Consider the following 26,241-nt stretch of genomic DNA (forward strand, 5'->3'; position numbering starts at 1 on the left):
GCGCGAACTGTGTATAGAGAGCGGCAGGGCTACCAGGGATTTTGAAATTTTGCGAGCCCTGAAAACATATTACATTATTAGAAATGTCTTAATATGACTGTATTGGGAGCACTCATCATCTATTTGAGTTTTTAATCATTTTTAAACTCAGGCTTGCAGAGTGGGCGGAGACTATCCTAGCACTCATTATAAGCAAACAGTGGGGCACACCCTGGACAGGTCACCAGTTTGACTGGCCAATTCAGAGTCACCAGTTAATCTAACATGTCTTTGGAATGTGTGAGGAAGATGGAGTACCAGGAAAGTGCAAACCCCACACAGAAAGACTCGAGCCAGCAGGTTTAAACCATGAACTTTCTTGAATGGCGCTCACCACTGCACCAGTTTGCTGACCATATTCAGACAAAATCTGTTTATAGTATACTATATGAGCTCACAAAATTAATGCCAATAAATGTCAGACACACACACAGACTCACTCTCAGACACATTGGTATAGTTTACGAATAATCATAGTCTAATTTACAAATGGAGACAGATTGCAAACACATTGCAATCAGTTGAAGTCAGTCTGTGACCAGTTGCAAACTCATAACACCACTACTGCTAACCAAAAAAATTGGATTCAGAGTGTAAGATTTTACATGGCACTATTTCCACAAAATATTTAGTAAATATTAATACTGAGTGTTAAAAACAGACCTGATTATCAGAATTCCCTATGAAGGTGAGATTTACAGCCTATTTCAACTTAATTTGCTGTAATGCACCAAAGTTGCTGTGTGTTACAATTCAGTTAGAAAGCTAATATTATGAAATATTATGTGCACGGTTTGTTGGCTTTGCATCTGATTCTCAGTAGAAGGGTTTCACAGTTTACATGTAATTAAACTTTTCTCTAACTGAACCCTTGTTCTTAAATATGCAGAGATCTATTAGTCATTTCTTAACATTTATACATTTTCCGTAAATTCATTTAGCCCTGAAACACAGGTTCCCATAGGACTCCTCAGCCTCAGGGATTTGTGATGTGGAATCTCAAGATTGTTAGCATAATGAACATGCTTCTCCTGATTTAATTTGCAAATAAGGATAGGAAAAAATAAAAAAATTTGGAAATAAGAAAAGGATGGCTTATAAACTGACTTGGCAATAAAAACAATTCTAGATTGAGCGTCTAAATCACATTTACAAACATTACTTCGACAAAGCTATCTGTCTCTTAAGTGGATTTCTCTTCCGTGTAGGTGGCTAATTACAGGTTCTATAAAGCAAAAATAGTAAGAGTCACAGATACATAAGAGAAAGCAGAAAAGATGGGTAACCTTTTATTGCCAAACAGCAGCATGGAGAATATTTACAGCACAAACCTCAAAGCTTACATTAGCCTACATTTCTCACATTGCAACTTGACTGATGATAGCTCAGTTAGAAATTCTAGAGTGTTCTGCTAGCAGTGGCTAATTCAGCAGCTATACTATACGATGGGTGACCCACTTAGTCCTGTAAGCTACACCATAACTGCAAACGGACATCAATGGGGCCGATGTGTACGTAGCTTTCTCAATCCATGAGTTTGTGCGCACACGTAAACTACTTCTGAGACTCAGCAGCCCTATTGATCAGAAGTGGATAAATAATTGATGTTATTTTTCCCCAAAAAATGTTTTTTATTAATACAAATGTGATTAACTGATGACCACTTAGCACCGGCATTAATGGGTCATCTTTCCTCGAGTCCGTGGCAGAGACGAAGCAGCCTTCTCCGGCTCGGGAATATTCATGACCTCAGGTGGACTTATGTGTGGGTGTGATGTATCATGTTACCATGGAGACAGCAGACATATGTTCCGAACATCGACCAGAGGAGGCAGTGACGCCGACAAGAGCAGGCACGCGAAAGTGCACGCACAGACACACGCGTGCCCGCATATTCACATACACACCCCGAGGGCAAGCGGGACAGGAAACTGTCAGGAGGAATCAGAGTCAACATTCTCCTCTTTCTCTGGGAGTTTTCACTCCGAGACCGCTCTCTGAAGGCTTAAGTACATACAGTCCTATCCACTGAAGAAGTATTCTCTCTTGTATTCCCACCAGCCTTTGTGTTTACTGTTTATTAGTGCTTTGCTCATGTTTATCTTTATTGCTATCAGCGATACATCATTGAGTGTTTTGTTTCAGTCAGTGAGCAAAGTGAAATTCAGTCCCAGTAAGCCTTCTTCTCCCAAAATATTTCAAACACCCACTCATCTCTTTTTCACTTTCATATTCATTTTTATGGCTCTCAACTCCATCTTGTACACATGAGCAAGAGGCTATTGTGTGTACATGCGCTCTGAGATTTTAATGAAAAAAAAAAGAGAGTGGAATAAAACACACAATGTGCTGTTATTCCACTGTACAAAGGGAGTTATCTGACTGCACAGTACACACAAACAGTGGCTCAACAATATCCTGAAAGACTGTTTTTAATAACTACATTAGCGGTTTGAAAAAAAAAAAAAAAGACCTTGTTTGATCAGATTCAGCTAAAAATAGATATGCTACAATGCTATAGCAGCTACAGATGAATGAGTACTGATGGCGAAGTGTTCACTGAACAAATCGGAAAACCTAAATGTGGCAAATTAAATTTGCAATAAGTTGGACATAACTCCTGGAATTTAGGCAGGACATTTATTGAAATTGTACTGCAGTCCCATTCTTCCAACTTTTCAGTATTTTTCGTAAGGCTGAATGGGTTTAAGCTGAATATTAATTAATATTAATAACCCACAAAGTTCCACACACAGCTTCAAATTAAAGGTATCAGTCTTTTAGGGTTTTGATTTAATTATGCATTGAATTATAAAACATTAATGTACTTTAGATTACTCTAGCATCAATGTGGAAATGGCATTAACTGCTATGTACAGCGCACTGTATATTATATTATTCCTCCTTTGGAAAGTGAGAGGATTGAGACCTACAACCTGATTGTTTTACAAAAATCAATGCGTTAAGCATCATTGGTTTGCTAGATCGCAAACTGTACATTCTACTTAAAACTAAAATTGGAAGCCACTGAGAAAATAAATAAATGTTACCAAACAAACAGCATATTGTAACCTCCTGAGGGTCTGTCAGTACTACTACCTGTAGAACGATCCATAATCATAATGAACTAAAACAAACAAATTAAAACAAGTTTAAAAACACTCGAAAACTACTAAAGTGTACTGCCAACTTCACTGACAAATGCAAGAAAGTTACAAACCACAACTAAAGAAAAACTACATCCATGTGACTTTAAATCTCTGCTGAATGACTCACCTGGCCTGCTTCACCCACATGTCAACTCAATCACTCCAGACAAGTCATGTCAGCCAAGCTGTCCGTGTCTCCAAACATACTTTTTTTTGAGGCCTAATAAATACTTAATCCCTCATCGTCATGGAGGTATACATATTAACTTGATTTACAACAAAGAAAAAAAAAAGGTGTCAGGTCCATAATCAACATCACAGTGGACTTCAGATTAAACAATCAATATGTGATTAAAGTGCAAACCTTCAGTGTCAATTCAAAGAAGTTTGTAGTAGTAGGGCTGTCATGAAACTAAAATTTCAAACTTTATACTGATACCTGGGAAAAGGCTCAATGCCATTTTTAATACTGCAGAGGAAAAATAATAAGAAAGTAAAAATAAATAAATAAGCCTACATTTCCCAAATAATAATAAAGATTCGAGCAAGGTAAATTATAAATGGACTGGTTCTTACTTTGGGGTTAGTAACTTGGCGACTGCAGACTGGAGCAGGGATCGAACCACCAACCTTCCAATTAGCAGATGACCTGCTCGGCTACGATGTTCTTTCTATGAAATGTTTTGTCAGATGTGATCAGACCCAAACCTTCTAAAAGCTTTACTTTTGATTCATCGGTCCACAGAATCATTTCCCAAATGTTTTGGCAATCATGAGATGAGCCTTTGTGTTATTCTAGGTCAGCAGTCGTTTCTCCTTGAACTCTCCCATGGATGCCATTATTTGTATCTTTCTTATGGTTTAATCATGAACTCTGACCTTATCTGAGGCCAGTGAGTCTGCAGTTCTTTAGAAGTTTCTGGATTCTTTCATGACCTGCTGTCTCTTGGTTGTAGACTTTGAGAATGACAAGCCTGGCTCTTCGAAAAGGTTCTCTGTTTGGTTAATTGTTGTAGAGGATTCTTAACCATGGAAATGATTTTGTGATCTTTAAATTCAGTTTCCTTCTGTGGATCTTCAGGCCTTTTTATATTGCTGCGTTCATTGTTGATTTTTAATCTCATATTTAGTTCTAGTGAGCAGCTAGTTGAACACCGCCTCCAGATCTTTTATCAACTTAATTTGTCATAAAGTAACAAAGAAGCAGGCTTCGCCTGGCCATTAATCTGCTTATCAGTCAATTGTCCAATTAATTTTGATCCTCTGAAAACAGAGGGATGCGTATAGAAATGCCTTTCATTCCTAAATTGTTAATGCTATAGTGTTAAATCACTTGAATTAAAAGCTGACAGTCAGCATTTCAATAAAAAAACGTGATTTCATGTAAAATTCACTGTGGTGATGTACAGAGGTAAAATTACAAAAGACAATCACCGTCCAAAAACGTGGAACGGCAAAGAACTGATACAGGAAAAGGACTAATGTAAGCATACATTATAAATAAGACTGTTCTATAACTGTCCTCCTTTTTAACATCAGCTGTGTCGATATTTTAATAGATATATTCAATAGCACTGTAGTAGAGGATGAATACATAAAACCTCCTTTCCCTTTGGGAGGGAGGCGATGTTGACACCAGTAACCTTTCGAGCTCCTTACAGCTGTTGCAACCAGCTTCCCTGGCAGTCAAGCTCTGCTTTAAGTTATTTCAAAATTAAGCTATAACAGACAAATGAATAAACTGTTCAAGCTGTGATGGCTTACAATCCGTCTTACACACCCTCACAGGCAAACACACATTTGTGTGGCGTTAATCATTCTCCGGTGGCTGATAAAACAGAGACAGGTCATTAAGTCCCGACAGTGTTCATAAACTGTACTTTATTAACTGTCCTCTTCTTTCGCCCACTGACACACACAGACACAAATTATTTTGCTTTTTCAAAAGGCACTTTTTCCATTGCTTCTACTCTGTCTGCGTATCACCTATCCTCAACCGTTCCCTCATACGTTTTTCTTCCGCTCCATCTCTCTTTTGTGAGAGGGCTGACAGTTAATTGGGAGTGTGTTTTAATGAGCTGGCCCTGAGATTTTATCTTCTCCTTTCATTAGGAAGGGAAGACAGGGGAGAGTGTGTCAAGGAAGTGAAGGAAGAGGGAGAGAGAGTAAAGGAGGCAAGGAATGAAACGAGAGGAAAAAATGTCAGTGAATAGAGAACATCGAGAAGTTTTTAGTAAGTGCTGTGGAGAGCTCTGTGCGTGTTTGTTTATTTCTTAATGAGCTAATCAATAGCAGAGGTGTGTAAGCCCAGCAGTGGGTCTGCTTTGGGAGATTACTTACAAAGACGCACAACTTGGAAGACTTGTTTATCTACAATGTTCTTCTCTTATTTTTAAACTGGCCTGACTAGACTAAAAGTTGCTCATCTCAGGTTTCTCAGGCACAAGTCAGGACAATATAAACTCAATGTGAATCACATTGTGTCAAATCTACCATTTTATTTAAGCAACTGCACAGTTTGATTGTATAAAACAAAAATAAATAACAGTTTAAAAATAAAATTCTATTTCTAATACCATAGAGGAAATTAATACAGAAAAATCTACAGCAAGATTTGCAGCAAGGTCAAAAGTGTTTATGCATAAATAAACAACCTTTTCCAGTCATTTTTCAATATTTGGGGTTTTTTTTGGGTTTTTTTTTAACCTATGGGCTTATGTGAACTCTTAAATTCACAAACGTTAATATAACACTCATTCGGCATCTTCTCCTTGAAGCTTCATGAAGAAAAATGCTAAAATAAGTCAATCACTCACATTCCTAAGGTGTCTATCTCTCTGATTAGCAGAGCCTCATAAATATCTAATCACTGATGCTAATCAGATTGCTCACCTAGGAGTGAGCTAAAAATATAAAGCACATGCACAAGCTACACTAAGCCCCCCCCCCCCCCAAAAAAACCCTACCCTTTTCCTAGGTAAATAATGGCTTTAACAAATCTAATGTAACATTAACCCATTATTGATCAACCAACAACAGTTCTGCATAAACTCTGGGCAATGAAGATGATGATCACTGTATCTTGTTGGCGGCACTAAAAGAATCACACAGTTACGGTCGGTTCTGATGCCTGCAGCTTTGATCTCCTTCCACTTTAAGGCTGGCTGTTACACAGTCAGGCTTCAGACTATTTGGTAAAACTGATCAAAAACAGCAGCATTTTGGTGCCAACATAATGACATTCCCTTTAACTTTGAAGTATATCGTGCAAACATATCAAAACAATTGACATCAAATGCTGTACAGGTCTATAACTATTATGGATGATAATATAACAATTGTACCACAGCACATCAAACCTATCATTTTATTAATGCAGAACTTTACCATGAAAACCACACAAGTAATTTCCTAATCTCAAAGTAGACTCCAAGTCGATAAACCTTTTATTTTCCTTTTTTAGGTAAATTGCAAAGTTCAGCTGATTATGGCTGGATAATTAGATTTATAGTCAATTTTTACATTTTGGTTTAAATGAAGTTTGTAAATTATTAAAGCAGACCCTATAAAAGGTTTTGAAGGCTCTGCTCTGTATTTACCTGTTGCCATGGTGAAATGTGGTGAAACTAAGATTGAACATGCTCAAAGTTGATTGAACTTTCTCTGATCAGGAAACTCAGAGTGGTTTTTTATGGTTTTAGTTCTTATGTTAATGCATTTCCATGTTCTAAGTAAAATGAGTCGAAAGAAGCTTGATCTGAACAACAGTATATATATGTTGTCCCTGTATCATCGAATCATTTTTCTGCTCCACATGATAGCCATACATCAGACATCAACCACGAACTGGAGCAAATATCTGAACTGCTGTGTTTAAAAGATTCAACTGACAAAATTCTTTTAGGGAAATCCAGAAAAAATAAGTTCTGAATATCAAAAACATGTAAGCATATTCTAGTAGAACCAAAACATAAAACTGTGACCCTGTAAATGAGCAACATGTAGCCTCATTAACCATTTAAAACACCAAACTACAGTAAGGTTACAGGGCTGACAAACAATGAAAATACATTTTAATGAGTGTGACATACAGTAATGAATGCATGAGACAAGAGCGAGGGCAGGGGAACGTGACTACTGCAGGTTAAACAGCTTACGCTATAGGAGGGGGATTTGGGTGCCTCTTCTAGAGGGGGATATTAGCAGGATTATCTGGCAACCCTGTTGCTGAGGTGAATAACATTAGAATCCTATTTGTAAAGACTTCTATGCTTCCTGTCCCAAATCCCCCCATTTTATCTCCCTTCTCTCTTGCTTCATAGTACAATTAGTCCACTTTACATTCTCATACCCCAGATTAAAGTCACACGCATGCTTAAAAAGCAGAATATATACACATACTGCATTTATGTGTCCTAGTGTGTATCCTCTTTAAAACATGAATGTCACTGTGTGTTTATGTGTGTTTATGTGTGTTACGGCCTCCGGCCTCAGGTGGCCCTGCCTTCCTCTAGGTAAATCAATGTGTTCCAGGACTCGTGTGTGATTGGTTACTGGGAGACCCGTGCCAACCCTCACTTATGCAGAATGAAGTGTGCCAGACCACACGGACGATTGGCTGCCCCGGGATCCCATGATGCTCCAAGAGGCAATCAGTGGCTGATCGTACCCACCTGTGGCTACAAAAGGCTGGAGGTCCTTCACTCAGTGGCGGCTGCTTAGGACTGAACATGCAGTTTGCCCTTCATGCCTCCCTCGTCGATCTTTGTTGAACTTATTCATATTGCTGACCTTTGTCGAACCTTGGTGCATGCTTTAAACCTAGCCTGATTAGAGTTTTGAGCTGCTAGCTGGCTGTGAGTAGGATTGCGTGAAGCTGGCTTGCCTTAGTTAAAACCCTAGCTTTTATTTTGTGTGCGGCCAGCCTGCCTTAGTTACCCTTTAACTTTTACTCGTGACTGTTCTTTCTTTATGTAATAATTGTCTGCCCAGTGGTCTGTTGCACAGCCCTGTCGGTTTTCTGTTTAAAGTTTGGAATTAAAACCTTTTGCTTTACTCAGTTTTGTGTTGGGGGGCTCGTGTATGTTACTCCCTCCCTGACGCCTAGCAGAGGGGGTCGTAACAATGTGTGTATGCGCGGGTGTTGATTTTTGTATTCCAATAATAGTACAGGCCTTTCTGCTCCCATAAGCCACTAAGTGTTTGTCATACACGCTCGCAATGGTGCATACTTTGAATACTAATACAGAGGGTGTTAGCATTCGTTTTGGGTATGCATGTGTGGCTTTGTACATCTGTATGCACGTGCAGCCAGTAGTGTGAGGTGGTAGCAAGTGCTGTGCGGTGTGACAGAGTGTTGAGATTGGAACGAGTATGTGTGCATTTGAGTGTGACAGTGCGCGCCATGAGGGCATTATGACTGTGTGTGAGTCTGTATATGTGTGTGTTTTATGGACACACTCTGAGGTTAATAAATATTGACAGTGAATTATCTCTTCTGGCAGAGTCGCAGGTGGTTTCGATGGAGCAGACCGGACAGAAATCAAAAGAAAAAACAAAAAAAGTGCATGTGCACGTTTACACACCGCTCCTATTTTATATTTTTCCTTTTTCAGCTATTCTTAATTTCAGCAGAATTCTCGAGAGTCCTTGAGCAAGGCACTGATGACCAGTCGCAATAAATTAGCATGTGACAGCAATAATTACCTGCCAAGATAATAAAGCCGCCCCTCTGCCACCTTGCCATTACGGATTCTCCAGGGTTTCTGCTCTAGCTAGGGGCCGCCATCAGAACACGATAGCCGCAGCAACATGGAAATTAGCTAATGCTACACAATTGGGCTACAGAGAGAACGAGAGACAGACTGAGCAATAAGCAGAGGTAAAAACAAAACTCCAGGATGGAAAGATGAGAGGAAAGTAAAAGAGTAAAAAAAAAAAAAAAAAAAAAAAAGCTGTGAAGAGAGCACAACTCTGGATTTTTTCTCTGTTAAGCTTAAAAAAAAGTGCTTTCTAAAAAGCTAAGGGATAATGACAAATTCAGCTTTTATTTAGCCCATTCAATAAGTGAGTGGTGATCGATTAATGTAAAACCCACCCTGTGACACTGCCCAGTCATCACTCTCTTCTTCTCTTCCACACAGACGCTGCCAGTCTCCCACACATACAAATTTAAACCACAAAGCAAAGAGTCTCTGTTGGCATAGTGCTCGTCTCGCTGCATCGCTAAGCCGATGCACAATGTGGCAAAGTGATGCGGCACCTTGCAAGGTCAAATCTAAACTTACCGAGGCGCTTTTTTTTTTTTTTAAAAGAGCTCCCTGGGACAGATATCAACACTTACACAGATGCCATAGCCTGTAGGAGTTTTGCTGACAGTGTGCCCATTTTAACTTCACGCTGCTGTTTAATGATGCACACAATCTGTGGCTAAAAGCTACATGTTTCCATATCTGATCAGTTCAGGTCTGTATATAAAGAAGGATGTAAAATAACACAACCCCCCCCCAAAAAAAAAAAAAAAAAAACCGTGTTACTTGTACGCAAGGCTGGATTATCAGTGTACGTATAAATTTCAGGTCTTGTTTCAGCTTCTAATTATTGTTCTTATTTATTTAAATTTAAAATATTGTGGCATTTGACGGCATCCCCAACCTTAGATGAACTCTTCATACCTTTTTGAAGAGCAAGGAGTCATCCATGTGCTCCGCGTAGACAGACGTGAGCCGGTATTGGTTCTCAGTGGTTATATCGATCTGGTAGCCGGTCAGGACGTAGCACACTGTGCGAAACTCCTGTATTTTTCTCTGAAACACCTCTTTAAGTCTCTGGTTCCTCAGCTCTGAACTCTCCATTTGTTTACGCAAATCTGCAACACACAAATCAGTTATACAGCACAATTATTTTGATAGCATAGTTATATGCTATCAATATGTAGAGTTTCTGGAATAACTCCAGCAACTTAAATTAGCATCTCAAAGACTTGATATTATTAAATAGCAAAGCCATAAAAATAAAGATTTAGTCAATTTAAATAAACCTGGATTCTGAACGCACAGAAGAAAAAGACTACAAGTGGGAGACAAAAGCTCAAACCAGGGTGGAGAATCAGATAAAGAGACCAGTGGAGAGCCTAGCATGGAACTACTTAACATTTGAGGGCGATGACCAGGGGGTGATAACTGATTCCCAAAAGGCAATATTTAAATCATTTCCATTTTTGCTTTTCAGACCAAGAGAGGAAGATGTGCAATTAGATCTGCGAATGCTTTTCAATTTAACATCCATGAACATTCAGAGTATCAGAGTATTATCCTTCTCATGGTATAGAGCACAAATACGTTACTATTTAGCTTGAGATGGGTGGAATTAAATCATCGATGATCCATAGGCTGAAATATTAGCAATGCCTAATGTTGCATAAATATTTAATGTTACAGCAATAGTTACATTAATCATCAAAACACTGCTGCCTGTCTCCCATCAATGATATAATTTTACCATTTTAAAGTTTCCCAGTTAGTTAAAATAACTTTTTATTAAAGAGTTTATGGTGTTTATGTTTAGCAACATAAACTGGGTGTAGAGAATCATGTACTCATCTACTGTTTTTGGTACCAACTACTAAATATCGTGACACCCCTAGATACCAGCATCAAAAAGTTGTGAATGATATCAATCTCTACCCCACAGCAATCCCTCTGCTCACTCAGGGTCTACATACTACTATAAAGCAGAGCACGGTGGCGTCTGAAGCAGTCAGCTGCATCTCCTAGCTGGGAGCAGAGATAATCATGAAGGGGAGAAACAGAATGGGGCTTGACTTTAATTTGTTGAAAATCAATTTGGGATAATTACTTTAATTTGGAGACTTGATTTGAGAAGTCAGAGAAATTAGTTTGTCTGAGGAAAAAATGAGTCGTTGTGGAGGTAATTATTTACAATGTGATCACCACAGAAGAGAAAGTTAAAAGGATATAGATGCAAATGTGGAGCCATGAACATTTTGTAAGTACACAAGTGGTAAAAGGAGAGCTGGGAAAGGAACAACCACAAAGAGGCAAATATTTACTTTTTATAGATATTTGTGCCGATCTTCTCAACACTGTGATGTATGAAAATCTGAGAAAATGTAAAAAGAAAAAAAAGAAAAAGAAAAAAAACGAGTGCAGGCAGGAGCACCGTAAAGACTATTAACCAAAAAAACAAAAACACATGGAGGGAGATGATGTAACCAGGCAAAGAAATGCTTACCTAACACCTCTGAAAAGCTTGGTGTTTGCTACTGATTTTTTAAAAGGTTAAAAGCATTTCTGCTGCTCAAATGTGAACCTACATTGTTCAGGGTTATACCTTACTTAACAACCAGTCCTTTTCACTTTTTTCCTCTCTCTCTCCAGTCAGCATCAGTCAGTCAAAACTCTCTATTCTCTTACAACATAATGCGTCGTTTCAAGAGCAGTCAGGGAGTTTTTATTCCCATAACTTCTAACCCTGCTGCGACTGATAATTATTTCTACTCATCATTCTCCTCTTCATAGCGTATAGCTTGGCCGATTACATTTTTATCTGTCATTATTAAACAAGTGAATGACTAGAAAGTATAAACTTAAGAGTCTGGGACTGAGTCTGCCAGTGAGTGTCTACGTGCCTGTCTGTCTCCTGGGTGACTGGGCTCCTCTCAAGTGTCAGTCACCGCGGTTAAATAGTGTTTCAAGACTTCAGAAATGTGACAAAACTGTCACTTTATGACAGCCATCAAAATGCCCTGAAAATGGTTGGGAATTCTCAGGCTGCAGCAACCAATACATTTCCTTCTCCGTGCAGACAAGTGGACACACAGGAATGTGGACATGTCGTTATCTGTGCAATCGCAAAGACAAACACGTACAAGTGGGCACACAAATGTGTCAACGTACGTGTTGAGTTACTAAATCCGAGTATTAGTTAGAATACTTTTCACACAAACTTTTACAGTTTTGGTGACTTCTGTATTTCAGTCTTGATTGGTGTCTACAGGTCTGTGTACATAATGGCTCAAAAGCTGCCAGCTGCATAGGGAGCGTCTTATTTATATATTTTCTTCTCTCGTTTTCAGTCTAAAATACTGCTAAAATTTGCACTCGTATCAGAAGCAAAAACAAACAAAAACTAAACTAAACTGTAGTGTCCCAAAACATCTGCAAACGTCTTGAGCCACCCCTCACATCATTATATAAGGGAAATGGGAAATAGGGGCAGCGATTTACTGAAAAGTGCAAACATGCATAATCAATATTTAATACGACCATTTTTATTCTTACTCTTCAACACAGCCTGAACTCTCTTAGTCAAGCTTTCTTTTCATTTCTTTAAGTAGTCTTCAGGAACATTTCCCCAGGCTTCTTGAAGGACTGTTCTCTGTCAGGATGATCCCACACTGCTTCAATAATGTAGAGGTCTGGCCTCTGGGGAGGCCCATCCATGACTGATAGTGTTCCACTGTATGTTTTTCTATTCAGGATCATCATCATGGTGAAAAGTTGTCCAGTTGCCCACTTGTATAATTTGCCATATGTCAGGCTTTACTACCCATTAACTACCCTTTCTAAAGACGTGGCTTTCAGATAATGATACTTTTATGCCTGCCACTTCTTCTGGCCTCCACTTGTTTTTTGCTGAGATAAGTTTTCAGCTAATAATTTTTGAGAATCATAAAAAACTATATTTTAAAACCTCTCAAACTGTAATATTTAAAGTTTTCATAGATTTGAAATAAAATTTTAAAAAAAATCTCTGCACACATGAACCAAGAGAAAGGTTCCACAACAATTAAAATGCAACTCGTGCATACTGTCTCGATAACCACTACGACACTTATTAAATCACAATGTTTCAGTCTGACTGACTTGATAAAGGTACCTGATGGAGCTAAGTGAGACAGTGTGCGGAGGTTATATTTAAACTGTTATAGATTTTCATTAAGAAATGGGTACAAATGGGTACAGGCTGCTAATAACTGCTTCTTTGCAAAGTTATCTGACTTACCCCTCGAGTTAGGTGCCTGTTTAATGCTTTAATGATTCACAGTTAGTGTTAAGTGGCTTAAGAAACCAAAAAGAAACAAACTAAAAAAAACATTCATCTGAAATTGTACGAGGACTGGACTGAAAATGAATGAAAAAGCATCCAAAGTCCAAAGAAAAACTTTGAAAGACCTATAAAGACCTAGAACTACTGCTCAAGACAACTTATAAAAAAGATGATGATTATTTATTATTATTATCATCATCATTAAAGTTCATTTCCCAGCTGTATTTAATGAAATAGTAATTTGTAACAGCAAGAGTAAAAAGTTAAAGCCCTGATTTTTTTCTAATTCTAAACTTACTTTTAAATTTTGTCATCACAATTGTCCAGTATTAATGTGTGAAAAATGCAAAAATGTGGAAACTCATCATCAACACCCAGGGCAGAACTAATAACCGCTGGTGTATAAAACTGGACAGTAAATTTTACTAATTAAATGTAATTAAAAATGGAAAACATTTTCTACCTGCTGCTAATTGCTACATGAAGTATTGTTCCTGTAATGTTGCTTAGGTAATTTCTTAACTGAACACACAAAGCCTATAGCCAAGTTAAACTACTACTGACAGCAGGGTAACACTACATGGGGTAAAATGTCATTAAATAATTTTATAGACATTAAAACGTTTCTGTTGATCTCTGATAAGTTTGTAGACTTTCTATTGCACTGACCCAGGTCTTGCAATAAGGACAGATATCACACACTAGGTCTGCTTTATCTATACAGAGTTTAAACTGAACTTACTTGTTACAAACTCAATTTTCATATCATAAGAAATTAAAAGCCAGAGAAGCGAACATGCCAGGAACAGGAGAAGATGACAGAAAAGACAAGAATGAAAGATGAGAAAAAAATAAGAAGGCTGGGAGTTGGAAAAAAGAAGTGCCAAGAAAATTGAGACCGTGAGCGAGCAGCAGACAGACAGCGAGCACAGAGCGCTGTGCACAAATTGGCCAACAGACTTTTACCAGTGAACTGTCCTGAGCTCCAAATGCATATTTAACCCTGTCATAACTGCACGTCCTCCCTCTAACAGTCTGTCATATAGACACTTAAGAGGACAGAGACTTTCTGAGCCAAAATATCAATGAAGCAGTTCCCAAGAGCAACATGTTCCTTTAGAAAGCAACTGTTGGGTATGGCTTTTCTCTTTTTTTGCCATTTCATATTTTTTGGATCAGTCTACATGTAAAGAGGACCTTTAACAACCTTTAAAATCTGTACTTTATGTTGTCTAAATATCCACTTCCCCTCTAATGTTAACTATAACATTATATAACAATATAATTAAAAAGAGAAAATCTAGTCATCGGATCAGAAAAGCTTCATCCATGGATCAAACCCTCCCTTGGCCCCTTATCCATTCATCTAACATCAGCTATCCGAAACCTGGATCTGCAATTTCACCTTAAAATATATAAACGAGGTCACCCAGTCCTCCTCCTACCACCTAAGGAATATTGTGAGGATATGAATAATACTGACTTCTAGTGACACCCATACTATCAGTCATGCTCTTATTTCCTCTCAGATTACTGTAATTGTCTTTTAACAGCCATCAATCATATTATTCCACTCTTAATGATGGTATACTGGCTGCCTTTGACTTCTAGACATTACCTATTACTTTTTAAGCCCTGTTTGCTGTTGAATGACATTATAGCTCACTCTTATTCTGATGTCACACTTCTGTGTCATCTTACCCAACACTTCCTTGGAAGGAGCCAAACTAAGGCTGAAGCTGGGGTTGTGCGTGTCATCCTGGGAATGCCCCACAGCACCTCCACTCTGCAAAGAGCGTACAAGATCCCTGAGCCGTGTCACTTCTTGTCGGAGAGCCTCCACTTCCTGCTGGCGCTCTTGTTTGGCAATGGCGGTGGGGTTCACTTTGAGGTGGAGAACACGGGTTTTGACTGGATCGTAGTCTCCCTGAGACACAGAGACATAGATCAAACAGCCATCAGTTATAGAGCAGAACATTTTTTTATGCACCATCTCATCTTAGCATCCAGGGCGCCTCACATTCCTCACTCACAGCAGTGATCATCACGCTTCAGTTCACCTCGCTGTTGCCAACTCAACAACTCTGTCAGATTTAGTGACTTTTCATATTCTTTTACAGAGCGCTTTTCCCCCTGAAAAATAAGAATGCCTTGTGACAAATGCAGCAGTGTAATGACCAAAGAGTGGAAAGTTGCATTCCCCTGCCTGAGTCTCTTCTCTGTTCGATGAGTGCCCTAGATGAGCAGGCAGCAGCACCCATGAAAAATCTGATTCCTTAAAAATGACTGCCTTTAAGGAACCCGGTGTCCTTCCAGTCATGATCAGCTTTGTAGCTTTGATAAACGAAAACTGGCAGCAATAGCTCTATTAATGCCAAAGAGTTACCACACCAAATATTGACTTAATTTAGCTGAGCCACAATATCAATGATTTCTATCATTAACTTCTTTGTGATAACAAAAATATTGACAGCAACAAGTAAATAACAATAAGAAATTAAAATAAACAAAGAGAATACAAAATATACATTGTGAGAATACAGAATACATTGTGTGCTGTCGGTCCTGCGTGCTGCACAACAACATTCAATATTTAGTATTTACTGCTGTTTACACTTAGCTAGATTAACGTGACGGTGTTGTGTTTAGTATGTCGCTCTGTTTTTTTGCTTGTTTTCTCTTCTCTTTCTCTCAACAGGTGATCCAGGAGATTTTTTTTCTCTCTTCTCTCTCTTTTTAAGAGCCCTTCCTCACTGTCCCTCTTCCCTTCTGATTTTCTTTTCCTTCATCTTTCTTTCTCCCTTTTCTATCCGTCAGTCATGTCTGTCCCGCCTGTAACAACTGAAGATAAAATAAAATAAATAATAACAACAAAGGTCGATCAAATGGACCAATACAGCAAGGCCGTGATGATCCATTTGGCAAAGTAAATCCGTTGGGTATCCTTGTTGGTCTTCAAACAACAATTCTGACGGCTAAAGAACCAAATGGGACAGGCAAAAAAAAAAAAAAAAAAAAGAGAGAGAATACAAAATATAACCAGGCCAAACAAAAGAGAAGACGAAAAGTCCGAAATATTTAATGTACAATAATGATCCTACCGTACTTTTAAATACTGATCATTTGAAAACTACATTAATTAAAAGACTTGTACTCTGCTCTCATCTTGGGATGTCAGATCAGGTCATTACAGTTTTACACTCATCGTAATTATAACGTTCCACACGTTCTAACACGCGGAAACACCCCAAAACACGTTCCTTTGGTGTGAGACCAACATATGCAAGAAAAACCCTGCAAACCTTTTATAACCAATTTCAGTTTGCTATACATGGAGAGAAATGGTTACAACTGATCTCACATTACAGATTGGGAGAGGAGGTTAGCATAAAAAAAAATACTCGACAGTGTGATCGAAAGCTCTTGACGTTCACGTGAGCTTTCCCTATGAGGAAATAATGTTTTCAGTTATATCAAACAGACACATTAACGAGAAAGTATTCTTTCCCAGTGTTTTCTTCTCACTCTGCAAGGTCTGGCTAAATAAAAGTCGCTTAATGCCAATATAAGGAGAGACACACTCAAACAGGAACGCTCACAACATGTACACACCCCTATCTGAGCTCTTGATTACAGGCTAAATTAGATTCTATATGCCTCCAAGCGACGGTTGCCAAATAAACTACAGAGTAAAAGACAGAAAAGAAGAAAGAGTATATGAGGAAGCGAAACGGTGAAGGACAAATAAAAGAACATGGTAAAAAACAAACGGTGTCCGGGTACCACTGCCTTCAGCGTCGAGAAAGACCAGAGTGGATGAAGCGTACAGAAAAGCTCATAAATAACTCTTTCATGTACTTTATAAGAAACGATTACATTTCTCAAACTGAGTAACAGTAGATGTGTGTACTTAACATCAAGTATTTTTCCACAGCACACACACAGTCACAGCCAAACAAATTGTCCTTTCATTTTCTTCAACTTCAGTCTTTTGAAGTTCTACATCTGTTTACAGAGAGTTTATTTAAAGCTGCATCTGTATGTGCTTTATGATAACCAGAGAGAGAAAATGGAAGGAAGAGACAGATATGTAGATTAGAGTTCGAAAAACACAGTCAAAAGCTACATGCTGTCAAAAAGCAAAAAAAATAAATTAAAAATCTTCGTCTTTAAAAATTTAGGTCAAGCTAAATTAAATTAGAAAGATTTTGCTGTGGATTCATATTTCACTTTCAGGATGTCTGGACTGAGCTGAAGGGCAACGTTTTAATTTACTGCTCAACAGAATAAAAACAAACTAAACTAAACAAAAAACAAAAGCAAAGTTACTTCTCTTTGCCTTTCAAGCACATTGCTTTCAAAGCAAGCCAAATGGCATAATTATTTTTAATTGGGTTGACTCTCCTCCTATATTGAACTGAAAGTAAAAAAAAAAATGGAAGTCTTTAAAAAGGCATCCATTTGCTTGTCTGAATCTATTTGCCATTTTCACATTTCATAACAAAAGTAATACAGTGAATAAGTGTGATCCACTGATCAAAAAAAAACCACACACACAAAGGACAATCATCTCCAAAATGAGCAAATGTAATATTACACTTTATTCTGCATCCATGTCTGCATTCAGTAGGAAAAAAGGTGCACCACTTCATTAAAAATTATAAATACGTTTATTGCTGCAAAAACAGAAAACAGCCAAATTGTCTGAGTTTTCAAAGCGAGCTTCTTAATATTACAGTTCTTCAGATTTTGTAAGTTGGTGTGTGTGTGTGTGTGTGTGTGTGTGTGTGTGTGTGTGTGTGTGTGTGTGTGTGTAGACGTATTTACATGCATATTATAGAGCCTGTTCTTCCACACATAATTTACAGTGCAGCAAGGTGGAATGCCATTCTAAGTGCTCGAGGCTACATATCTCTTATTCATAGAACAACAATAACAACACATCTAATACCAGAGTGCAGTCTGTTAAAAAAATAAAAAAAGAGCAAAAGGCAGGGAGAGAGGGAGCATCGGAGCAAGATCAAATGTATGAGGAAGAAAGAATGAATAAGAGAACAAGACAAGAATACGAGTTTTGGGGGGAGGTTGAAGTCCAAAGAACAGTCTCTGTTCTTTAACAGATGCAGAACAAATTGCGCTGAAACATCCACTTATATACTCAACACAGCACCAACCACAGGGGACACATGAGTCACTGATGGAACAGGTGACACATTAATGATGAGTGTGCATGAATTTGAGAGTGGAGGGTACCATCAACCTTAAACCACACGAACCGATAAAGTGAGGTTGAATGGAAAGACAGCAGAGATGCTGGCGAGACGGGCTTCTTCCACTGAGTGACATTATCAGAAAACAGATTGAAGCTGCTGTCTAGATATTGGCAGGCTAAAGGCTCAGTCCTTTAAAAAAAAAAAAAATCTGTCCAGAAGATCAGATGCATTTTAAGGACCAGATCAAATTGAACTGTGATGTACACTCACCCCATCCGCCAAGAGTGGAACAAGACTTTATTTGAAATAATTTTAACATTTTTTGAACAAAAAGGGAACAGTTTTCACTTATCCATTTCTATTCTTTTTACTTTTATTTTAGTGTGATTTTAGTGAGAGGAAAATATTAATACTCATTACCCACCATTCACACCTAGAAGCTGCCTGGTACCATTCACTCTCACATCTGCTTGCCAATGGACAAGCACCAGTACACACGACTACTACCCACCCAGGATAGTTTGGAGATTTGACACAAGAATTGGTAACTTGTGTGTCCCATGTTTGCCTCTTTAATTCTTCAGTGACCACTGTTGGGACAATCCCTATTAAAAGATGCAAGTCACTTTATCTGATAGCTGACATCTCAAAACTCCATCCATCCCTCCCTCCCTGCCTCCTGGGGGCAGGAGTCTAAGCAGAGATCTCTAACCACTTCCAAGAAGCTCTCAAGAGATCTCTTTAGTGTGTGTGTGCCCAGTGGGAGATGCCCTGAACAACTCCAGGTCATATGCCAAAACTACCTCAACCAGCCTCTTTCACGGTGCGAGTAATGACTCAACTCAGACACGTCAGCATTCTCATTTTTCCAGTCACTACCAAGAGCTTTTGACCACACATGAGGGTAGGAAAGTAGACTGAACGGTCAACCAACAGCTTACCGGCCCATGTGGCTCATTCAGTCACATGGGCCACCACAAACTGAATTTCATTAACACGGCACTGACCTATGCCTAACATGTGGACAGCTTTGGTTTTAAGTAAAACAAAGTGCACAGGCACGTAACTTGAGAATAAACAAAAGAGACTTGCTGCTTCTATGGAACAACTGTGTGATGTCAACTGGCAAACAAACACAGCAAGCAGAAACCCTAGTGTGGCCTCCTGTGACACAGGCAGGCTATGAGAAACTCAGAGCAGTTGCTGAATAGGTACTATATCCCTGTCTCAAAGGCAATGAGGGAACTAGGGCTGTATCTTTGTGGAGGTTCCACTCCAATGGTTATTCCTGAATGGGTGAAATTTGTGGATGACGAGCTATCTGCAGCACAGATGTCCTGATAGTGACTTGAAATTGGCTCCCTGTTGTTAAGCAGACATGAAGTGGAGCCTGAAAGCTCAAGACAGAGGAGAAGTAAAGTCACAGTCTCCGCTAACAATGTTTTGACTGGTAATGGGCTTACCAGCGTAAGGCTTGGACAATCTGGTATTCTTTGATAAAATCCTATCTAAGTTACGGTTAGACACATGAAAAGAACAAACAGCAGATTCTACGTCGTTCTGAAGAGCCAGGAAGCTGCAGATCAAGGGCTCCAAGAACCACAGGTGTCCATGAGGTAACCACCGACAGTGTAGAATATGAAAGTAAATACTGTGACATCACCCATTGTTTTTTAAAGTCCTGTTCTGAAGCCCCAAGATGAGCGTTTACACCGCCCCATCTTGGTTGCAAAATAGCACAGGTTTAAGGCATGTCCTCTCTCCCCATCAGGGCCCTACATCCATATTTTATACCGATTCAGATTCCTTGGTTTCTGTGTCATAATATATTAAGTGTGTATCATTGAGAGCACCTTCACATCTATATCTTCAGCTGGATTTGAGCAGGTCTAAAAAAAACCACCAGGTCTGTGCACAGGCCCACAGCAGTTTTCTATGTAATATTAATATAGGAATGACTGTCAGGCAATGCCATAGGGACCCAGGCCTTAGGGATTCATGGATGAGCAAGAGGAGATGAGGGCCTTGCCTACAAAGCATGAAGGTCTGCAGAGCAGTACCATGTCACATGGAAGACCAAGTTTTACGGGCTCCTCCTTAGTATCAAACCTCCCACATGTAGACAGATCAGTAGAAATGATGCTGTCAGGAATAACTAGAATGCACAATGTCATCTTCTCTTCTGCCACATGTATAAACCAAGTCTTTGCATGACCACTCTTGTGTCTTGCAGCTCTTATTTATTTTGTTACTTAAAAAACTGAACATTGATGGCTTTTCTTGAATTTCTTGATCAAATCTGTTTAAGTTATTTATAACAGGAAATGGCTATAATTCATTTATGTAGCACTTTTCTCATCTTAGTGACCACTCAAAGCACTTTAGACTATAAGAACACACTTAAAAGACTGTTAGAATGTATGGTTATCCTAAATACTATTTATATCACATCAATGTCCAGTAAAGAATCACAATCTCAACAATGTCTTTGGACTATGGGAAGAAGCTGAAGTAGTTGGATGAAACCCATCTGGGCTTAGGGAAAACAGGGAAATGCAACAGAGAACAGATCCAAGCTGAGGTTTGAACCCAGAAACAACTTTTTATGAGATGAAAGTGTAGGCAAGACTGATGTTATATGTGGGAATAATCTGGTGCCAGAACCTTTTTTTAGCACCAGGTTATTGGTGCTTATATCATCAATGTGACCTTTAGTAGGGTTTGTAACAGCAAAGCTTAAACTGTTTTAGTAAATTCATGAAGAATATCAAGAAAATTAGTTGTGAAAGTCTTATAAATGGGCCAAAGGCATTTCTAAATAGATTTCCTGTCCATCTGTCAAAACATCACTGTAAGACCCTATATTCAGTTTAAATTAATAAATAAAAAGGCATTGTTAATGAAGCACCTCAATAAACCAACCCCCCCCCACACACACACCAAAAAACAAACAAACAAAAAAAAAAAAAAAATCAAAACAACAAAATACAACTAAACATGTTTCTGTGGCTGTGTATTGCACAACTACACTCGCAGATGTAAGCATATGCACAACACAGAGACTATGTTGATGCAACCTCATGCAATAGCAACAATTATTTCTGTTTAGACACTAGCATGAGAGCAAAGCATAAAGTACAACCCTTCAAATCTACCATTACGACTGCCATGATCTGTGATGTATCAATTAAAGAAAAGAAAAGAAAAAAAACAAAAAGAGAGATGAACAAATATTAGCGGACAAACAAGTGAGGGAAACTAAGGAACAGATTCATATTACAGACCACAGATCTTTTTGTTGTTGTCATTAACTAAATTAAAATTACATGGTAATAAACATCATTTTTCCCCATTAAGAATAAAGACCTGAAACCGCAAAAGGGCCAACTCGACATGAGACAGAACACACCGGGTGAAACAGTCCTTCATGGATTCTCAGAGCTTCTCTGGAAAAACAATGTTAAAAATAAAACTGCACTGAACGCTGAAGGTTCTCTTTCAAACATTCGTTTCGGTGTCTCACTATGGGGAACGCTCTCTCAGCGTTGTCCTCAGAAGCCTCTATATCATTACTCCAGCCAGTATTGGCTGGCAGTCGTGACGCTTGCGTCAGGGAGGGGCCACCCTCCTCCCTATAAAAGGGTGTGACGCAGCGTCACCCGCCATTCAATTTCCTCTTCTCGCTTCTTAGAAACCTCATCTCTCCTGACTGCGAACGTGAGTGCTAGCTTAACTGTCCACACGAGCAAGCTAACACCTTGGTCACCGGGCGCCAGCACGGCTCGCGTTTCGAGTCGCCTGCTCTTCACCACAGAGCCAGGTCGGAGAGTGTGTTAGCTGCCACCACGCATCTAGCACAACAGTTAGCTGATCAAGCTAACTGTCTTTGCTACACACGGTCACCAAGCCAAGTAGCACAAGCGCTAGCCACCACACTAGCCAGGTCATACTAGCTCACCATAGCTACCCGACCGAGAGAAGAAACAAAAAAAAAAAAAAGGGATCAGCATTAGCCGTCCAGCCATTCCAAGCTAGCTACACCAAGCTTCCTTAATATGGCAGACTGCAAACCGCTGCCCAGAATTTGCCCCTGCGGTTGCAAAATCTCAGGTTCAGATACACATGACGCGTGTGTGATGTGCCTCGGGCTGCAACACGCCCAAGCGGCTATTTCCACACCGGGTATATGCGAACACTGCGCTCGCTTCACCCTAAAAAGCCTTCGCCGAAGGCTAGCCCGCCAGGCTAGCCTGTCGAAGGAGGACCCAATGCTGTCTCCAATCGGCCCACCGATGGAGCACACTGAGTCCGCCACACCAGGCACCAGCTGGGGAGACGAGATGGATGTCGTCCTCCCGCTGGTGGATGATGCCGAGGTCAGCTGCGAAGCTATGCTTGATTCCCTCGAGGCTAATGACGAGCTACTCAGCGAATCCTCTGAGGGAGCGTCGGAACATCTCGTCTCGGACGAGGATGACGACGTTTTCTTTGCCCCCTCTGGTCGGAATTCTGCGACACAAGGGGCCGACTGTGATAACCCCGGCACACAGTCCCGCGGCGTGGAGCTATTTGACGTTGCAAAACGGGCAGCTGAAAAGCTGGCAATCCCATGGCCCGCGGTGACAACGGAGACCTCCACCTCACGATACGAGGGTAAAAGGCTCCCCAAAGCAAAGCGCACTACTAAGCAGGTACTGCCGCTTTTCCCCGAATGCGTGGACGAGGTCACACGCTGCTGGGAAAAGCCATTTTCGTCACCCAACCCCGTGCAGGGAGCGGCGGCGTTTGACTGCGCTGGAATGAAAGAGAAGGGCATCTACCAAATTCCCACAGTGGAGAATCTGGTGGCTTCTCATCTCCACCCGAACCAGAAACTCTCCATGTCATCTGGTCCGTCCCTGCCCTCCAAGGCCGAACGCCTGCAGTCCTCCCTGGCTGACAAGGCGTATAAATCGGTGGCCACCACCGCGAGGGCATTGAACGCCTCGTCGCTCCTGCTAGCCTACTCGGCGGAGCTCCAGGACCAGGCTGCTGCGAACCCGGATGCTAGCGAGTTGTGGGAAGAGCTGGGCGTAGTTACGGACCAGTGTCTCCACCTCACTAGAGCAGCAGTACAAGCGGCGGGCAGAGCCCTCAGCATCATCGTCCTACAGGAGAGGGCAAGATGGCTGAACTTGTCGGGGCTTTCGGACAGAGAAAAACGTGACATTCTGGACGAAAGCATCGACCCCGCTGGGCTTTTCGGGACCGCCGTTGCCACCATGCAAAGACGGTGCGAGGAGAAGAAGAAAGAGGGAGAGGCCCTCCAGCTGTGTCTCCCTAGGAAGACCCAGGCTGCGCCTCCACCCGGTCGCCGCACGTTCGCTCAGGTCACCAGCCGTCCAGCCGGCGTGCCGACGTTTAAAATCCCTCGCCGCCCAGGGTCCTCTAGGATCGCAGAACCCTAAGACCCACTGGCCCAAGAAACACGTCCCGCCTGCTGCTGCTCAGGGTGCCCCACCACCAGCCAAGCAGTCGGACCGCAAGAAGAAGCGGACTGCCTAACATCCCCCACGGGGAGATTGGAGCCGGACCAGCCCGGGCTCCAAGTTCACTCCAGGGCTCAGTTCCGGAGCCCGTTCGGAGAAGTGTGTTCTGCCTCCACCTTTCAGCGCCTGGGACTCGAGTTGGATCCCACAGAGCGGATTTCAAAAAAGAGACGACGAAACGCTGTTCAGCTGATTCAAGCATGTCTGTCTCACAAAACACACTGTTTATTAAAAACTCACCCGTTGCATCCAGGCATGTTGCCAAGGGCACGGGAAAAATGTGTGAAAAACACAGAAAATATGTTGAAAAACATAATGCCCCCACGCACCCAGACACCACCGGGGTTGATTCCCTCAGTGGTGTCCGGCCCCATAAGCGCTGGTCAAGCGCGGGCCGCTCGCGCATGCGCAGTCGGGTCTGGTCAGAAGGACCAGTTTCCGCCACAAGAGGGAGCCAGAGCTCCGTCTACTGTGGAGCGCCTATCTTTGGGGCCGCTGTCAGCAAGAATAGAGAGATGGCGAGCTCTCGCTGCGCCAGAATGGGTTGTGAGGACATTAGAGCGAGGCTATCGTTTGCAATTCGCAACCACCCCTCCCAGATTTCACAAAGTGATTTTCTCTCTTGCAAAAGGCGAATCAGCCAGGATCCTGCAAGAAGAAATAACTACCTTGCTATCAAAGGGGGCAGTACGAGAAATACCCCAGGAGCAGAGCCAATGCGGCTTTTACTCAAGGTATTTTCTCGTGCCCAAGAAGGGAGGGGGACTACGTCCGATACTGGACCTACGGGCTCTGAATCAGCATCTCAGGTCATACAAATTCAGGATGTTGACGACCACCACTCTGCTGCATGTAGTGCGCCCAGGCGATTGGTTTACATCAATAGACCTGAAGGACGCATATTTTCACATCCCTATTTACCCGCCTCACAGAAAATTCCTGCGCTTTGCGTTTCAGGGCAGAATGTACGAGTACCAGGTCCTGCCGTTTGGTCTCTCACTGAGCCCTCGGGTATTTGTGAAATGCACAGAGGCGGCCATAGCCCCACTGAAGAGGCGGGGCATCCGCATAGCAACATACATAGACGATTGGCTGCTGCTATCAGAGTCAGAAATAATGGGAAGGGAGCACACCAGGTTGACAGTGGATCATCTGATGGCTCTGGGTTTCACCATAAACTACCAAAAGAGTGTCCTGCAGCCAGCTCAGGCCATCTCTTTCATAGGAATAGCTCTAAACTCCGCCTCGTACAGAGCGTGTCTCTCTGTGGACAGAGTAAAAAAAATGCTATCACATGCCGGCATTTTTCAGTTGGGAAGATATCTCCCATTCAGAAAATGCCTGCAGATGCTGGGATTAATGGCGTCTTCACTGGCAGTCATTCCACTAGGCAGACTGCATATGAGGGAATTTCAGCGATGGGTTGCATCACTGAGACTGAATCGAAAGCGCCATACCCACCGCTATATCAGAGTGACAGCAGACTGCGCTGCAGCACTCCACTGTTGGAGAAATCCCACATTTCTCACTCAGGGGGTGTCACTGGGAGCTGTCACAGCCAGAAAGGTGGTGACCACGGACGCGAGTCTCACGGGTTGGGGTGCCACTCACGAGGGCAGAGCAGTGAGCGGCAGCTGGGACTCACAACAGAGGGGTGCTCATATAAATTGGCTAGAATTGCTAGCAGCTTTTCTAGCACTGAGACACTTCCTTCCCCTGTTGAGAAACCACCATGTTCTGATCAGAACAGACAACACCACTGTTGTGGCATACATCAACAGACAGGGCGGGTTACGTTCCCGTCCTTTGCACATGCTGGCTCGCAGACTGATCATGTGGAGCAGCATCAATCTGTTGTCACTGAGAGCCACTCACATTCCAGGAGCCCTGAACTTGGGAGCAGACTTAATGTCCAGGGGAAACCCGCAGTACGGGGACTGGACCCTGCACCCACATGTGGTGACCCAAATCTGGACCCGCTTTGGCCAGCCACAGGTCGATCTGTTTGCCTCGAGGGAGAACGCTCAGTGTCCACTGTATTTCTCCCTGAGGGACCAGGAGGCTCCGCTAGGGGTAGACGCATTAGCTCACAACTGGCCACATGCTCTGCTTTATGCGTTCCCTCCACTGGCCTTAATTTCTCCCACTCTAACCAGAGTGAGAGAGAGAGGGCTAACAATGATACTGATCGCCCCAAGGTGGATGAGGTCCCATTGGTTAGCGGAGATCATGCCACTCTTG

General features: G+C 41.3%; 1 protein-coding gene across 1 annotated transcript in view; it reads right to left on the reverse strand.

Annotated features, from left to right (window-relative positions):
* Positions 1-26,241, reverse strand: part of mad1l1 (mitotic arrest deficient 1 like 1) — a 67,919-nt gene that overhangs the window by 13,064 nt on the left and 28,614 nt on the right. Inside the window, exons 16-17 of the mRNA XM_085276275.1 lie at positions 14,961-15,186; positions 9,863-10,056 (exon numbers count right to left, since the gene is read on the reverse strand). Coding sequence (XP_085132401.1) covers positions 9,863-10,056; positions 14,961-15,186 — 420 coding nt within the window. The remainder of the gene's footprint in view (positions 1-9,862; positions 10,057-14,960; positions 15,187-26,241) is intronic.

This window comes from Mchenga conophoros, linkage group LG6 (genome assembly GCF_057382185.1).
Source record: "Mchenga conophoros isolate Kocher_MC1m ecotype Shallow Benthic linkage group LG6, M_conophoros_male_GT1.1, whole genome shotgun sequence".
In the NCBI taxonomy this organism is placed as follows: Eukaryota; Metazoa; Chordata; class Actinopteri; order Cichliformes; family Cichlidae; genus Mchenga; species Mchenga conophoros.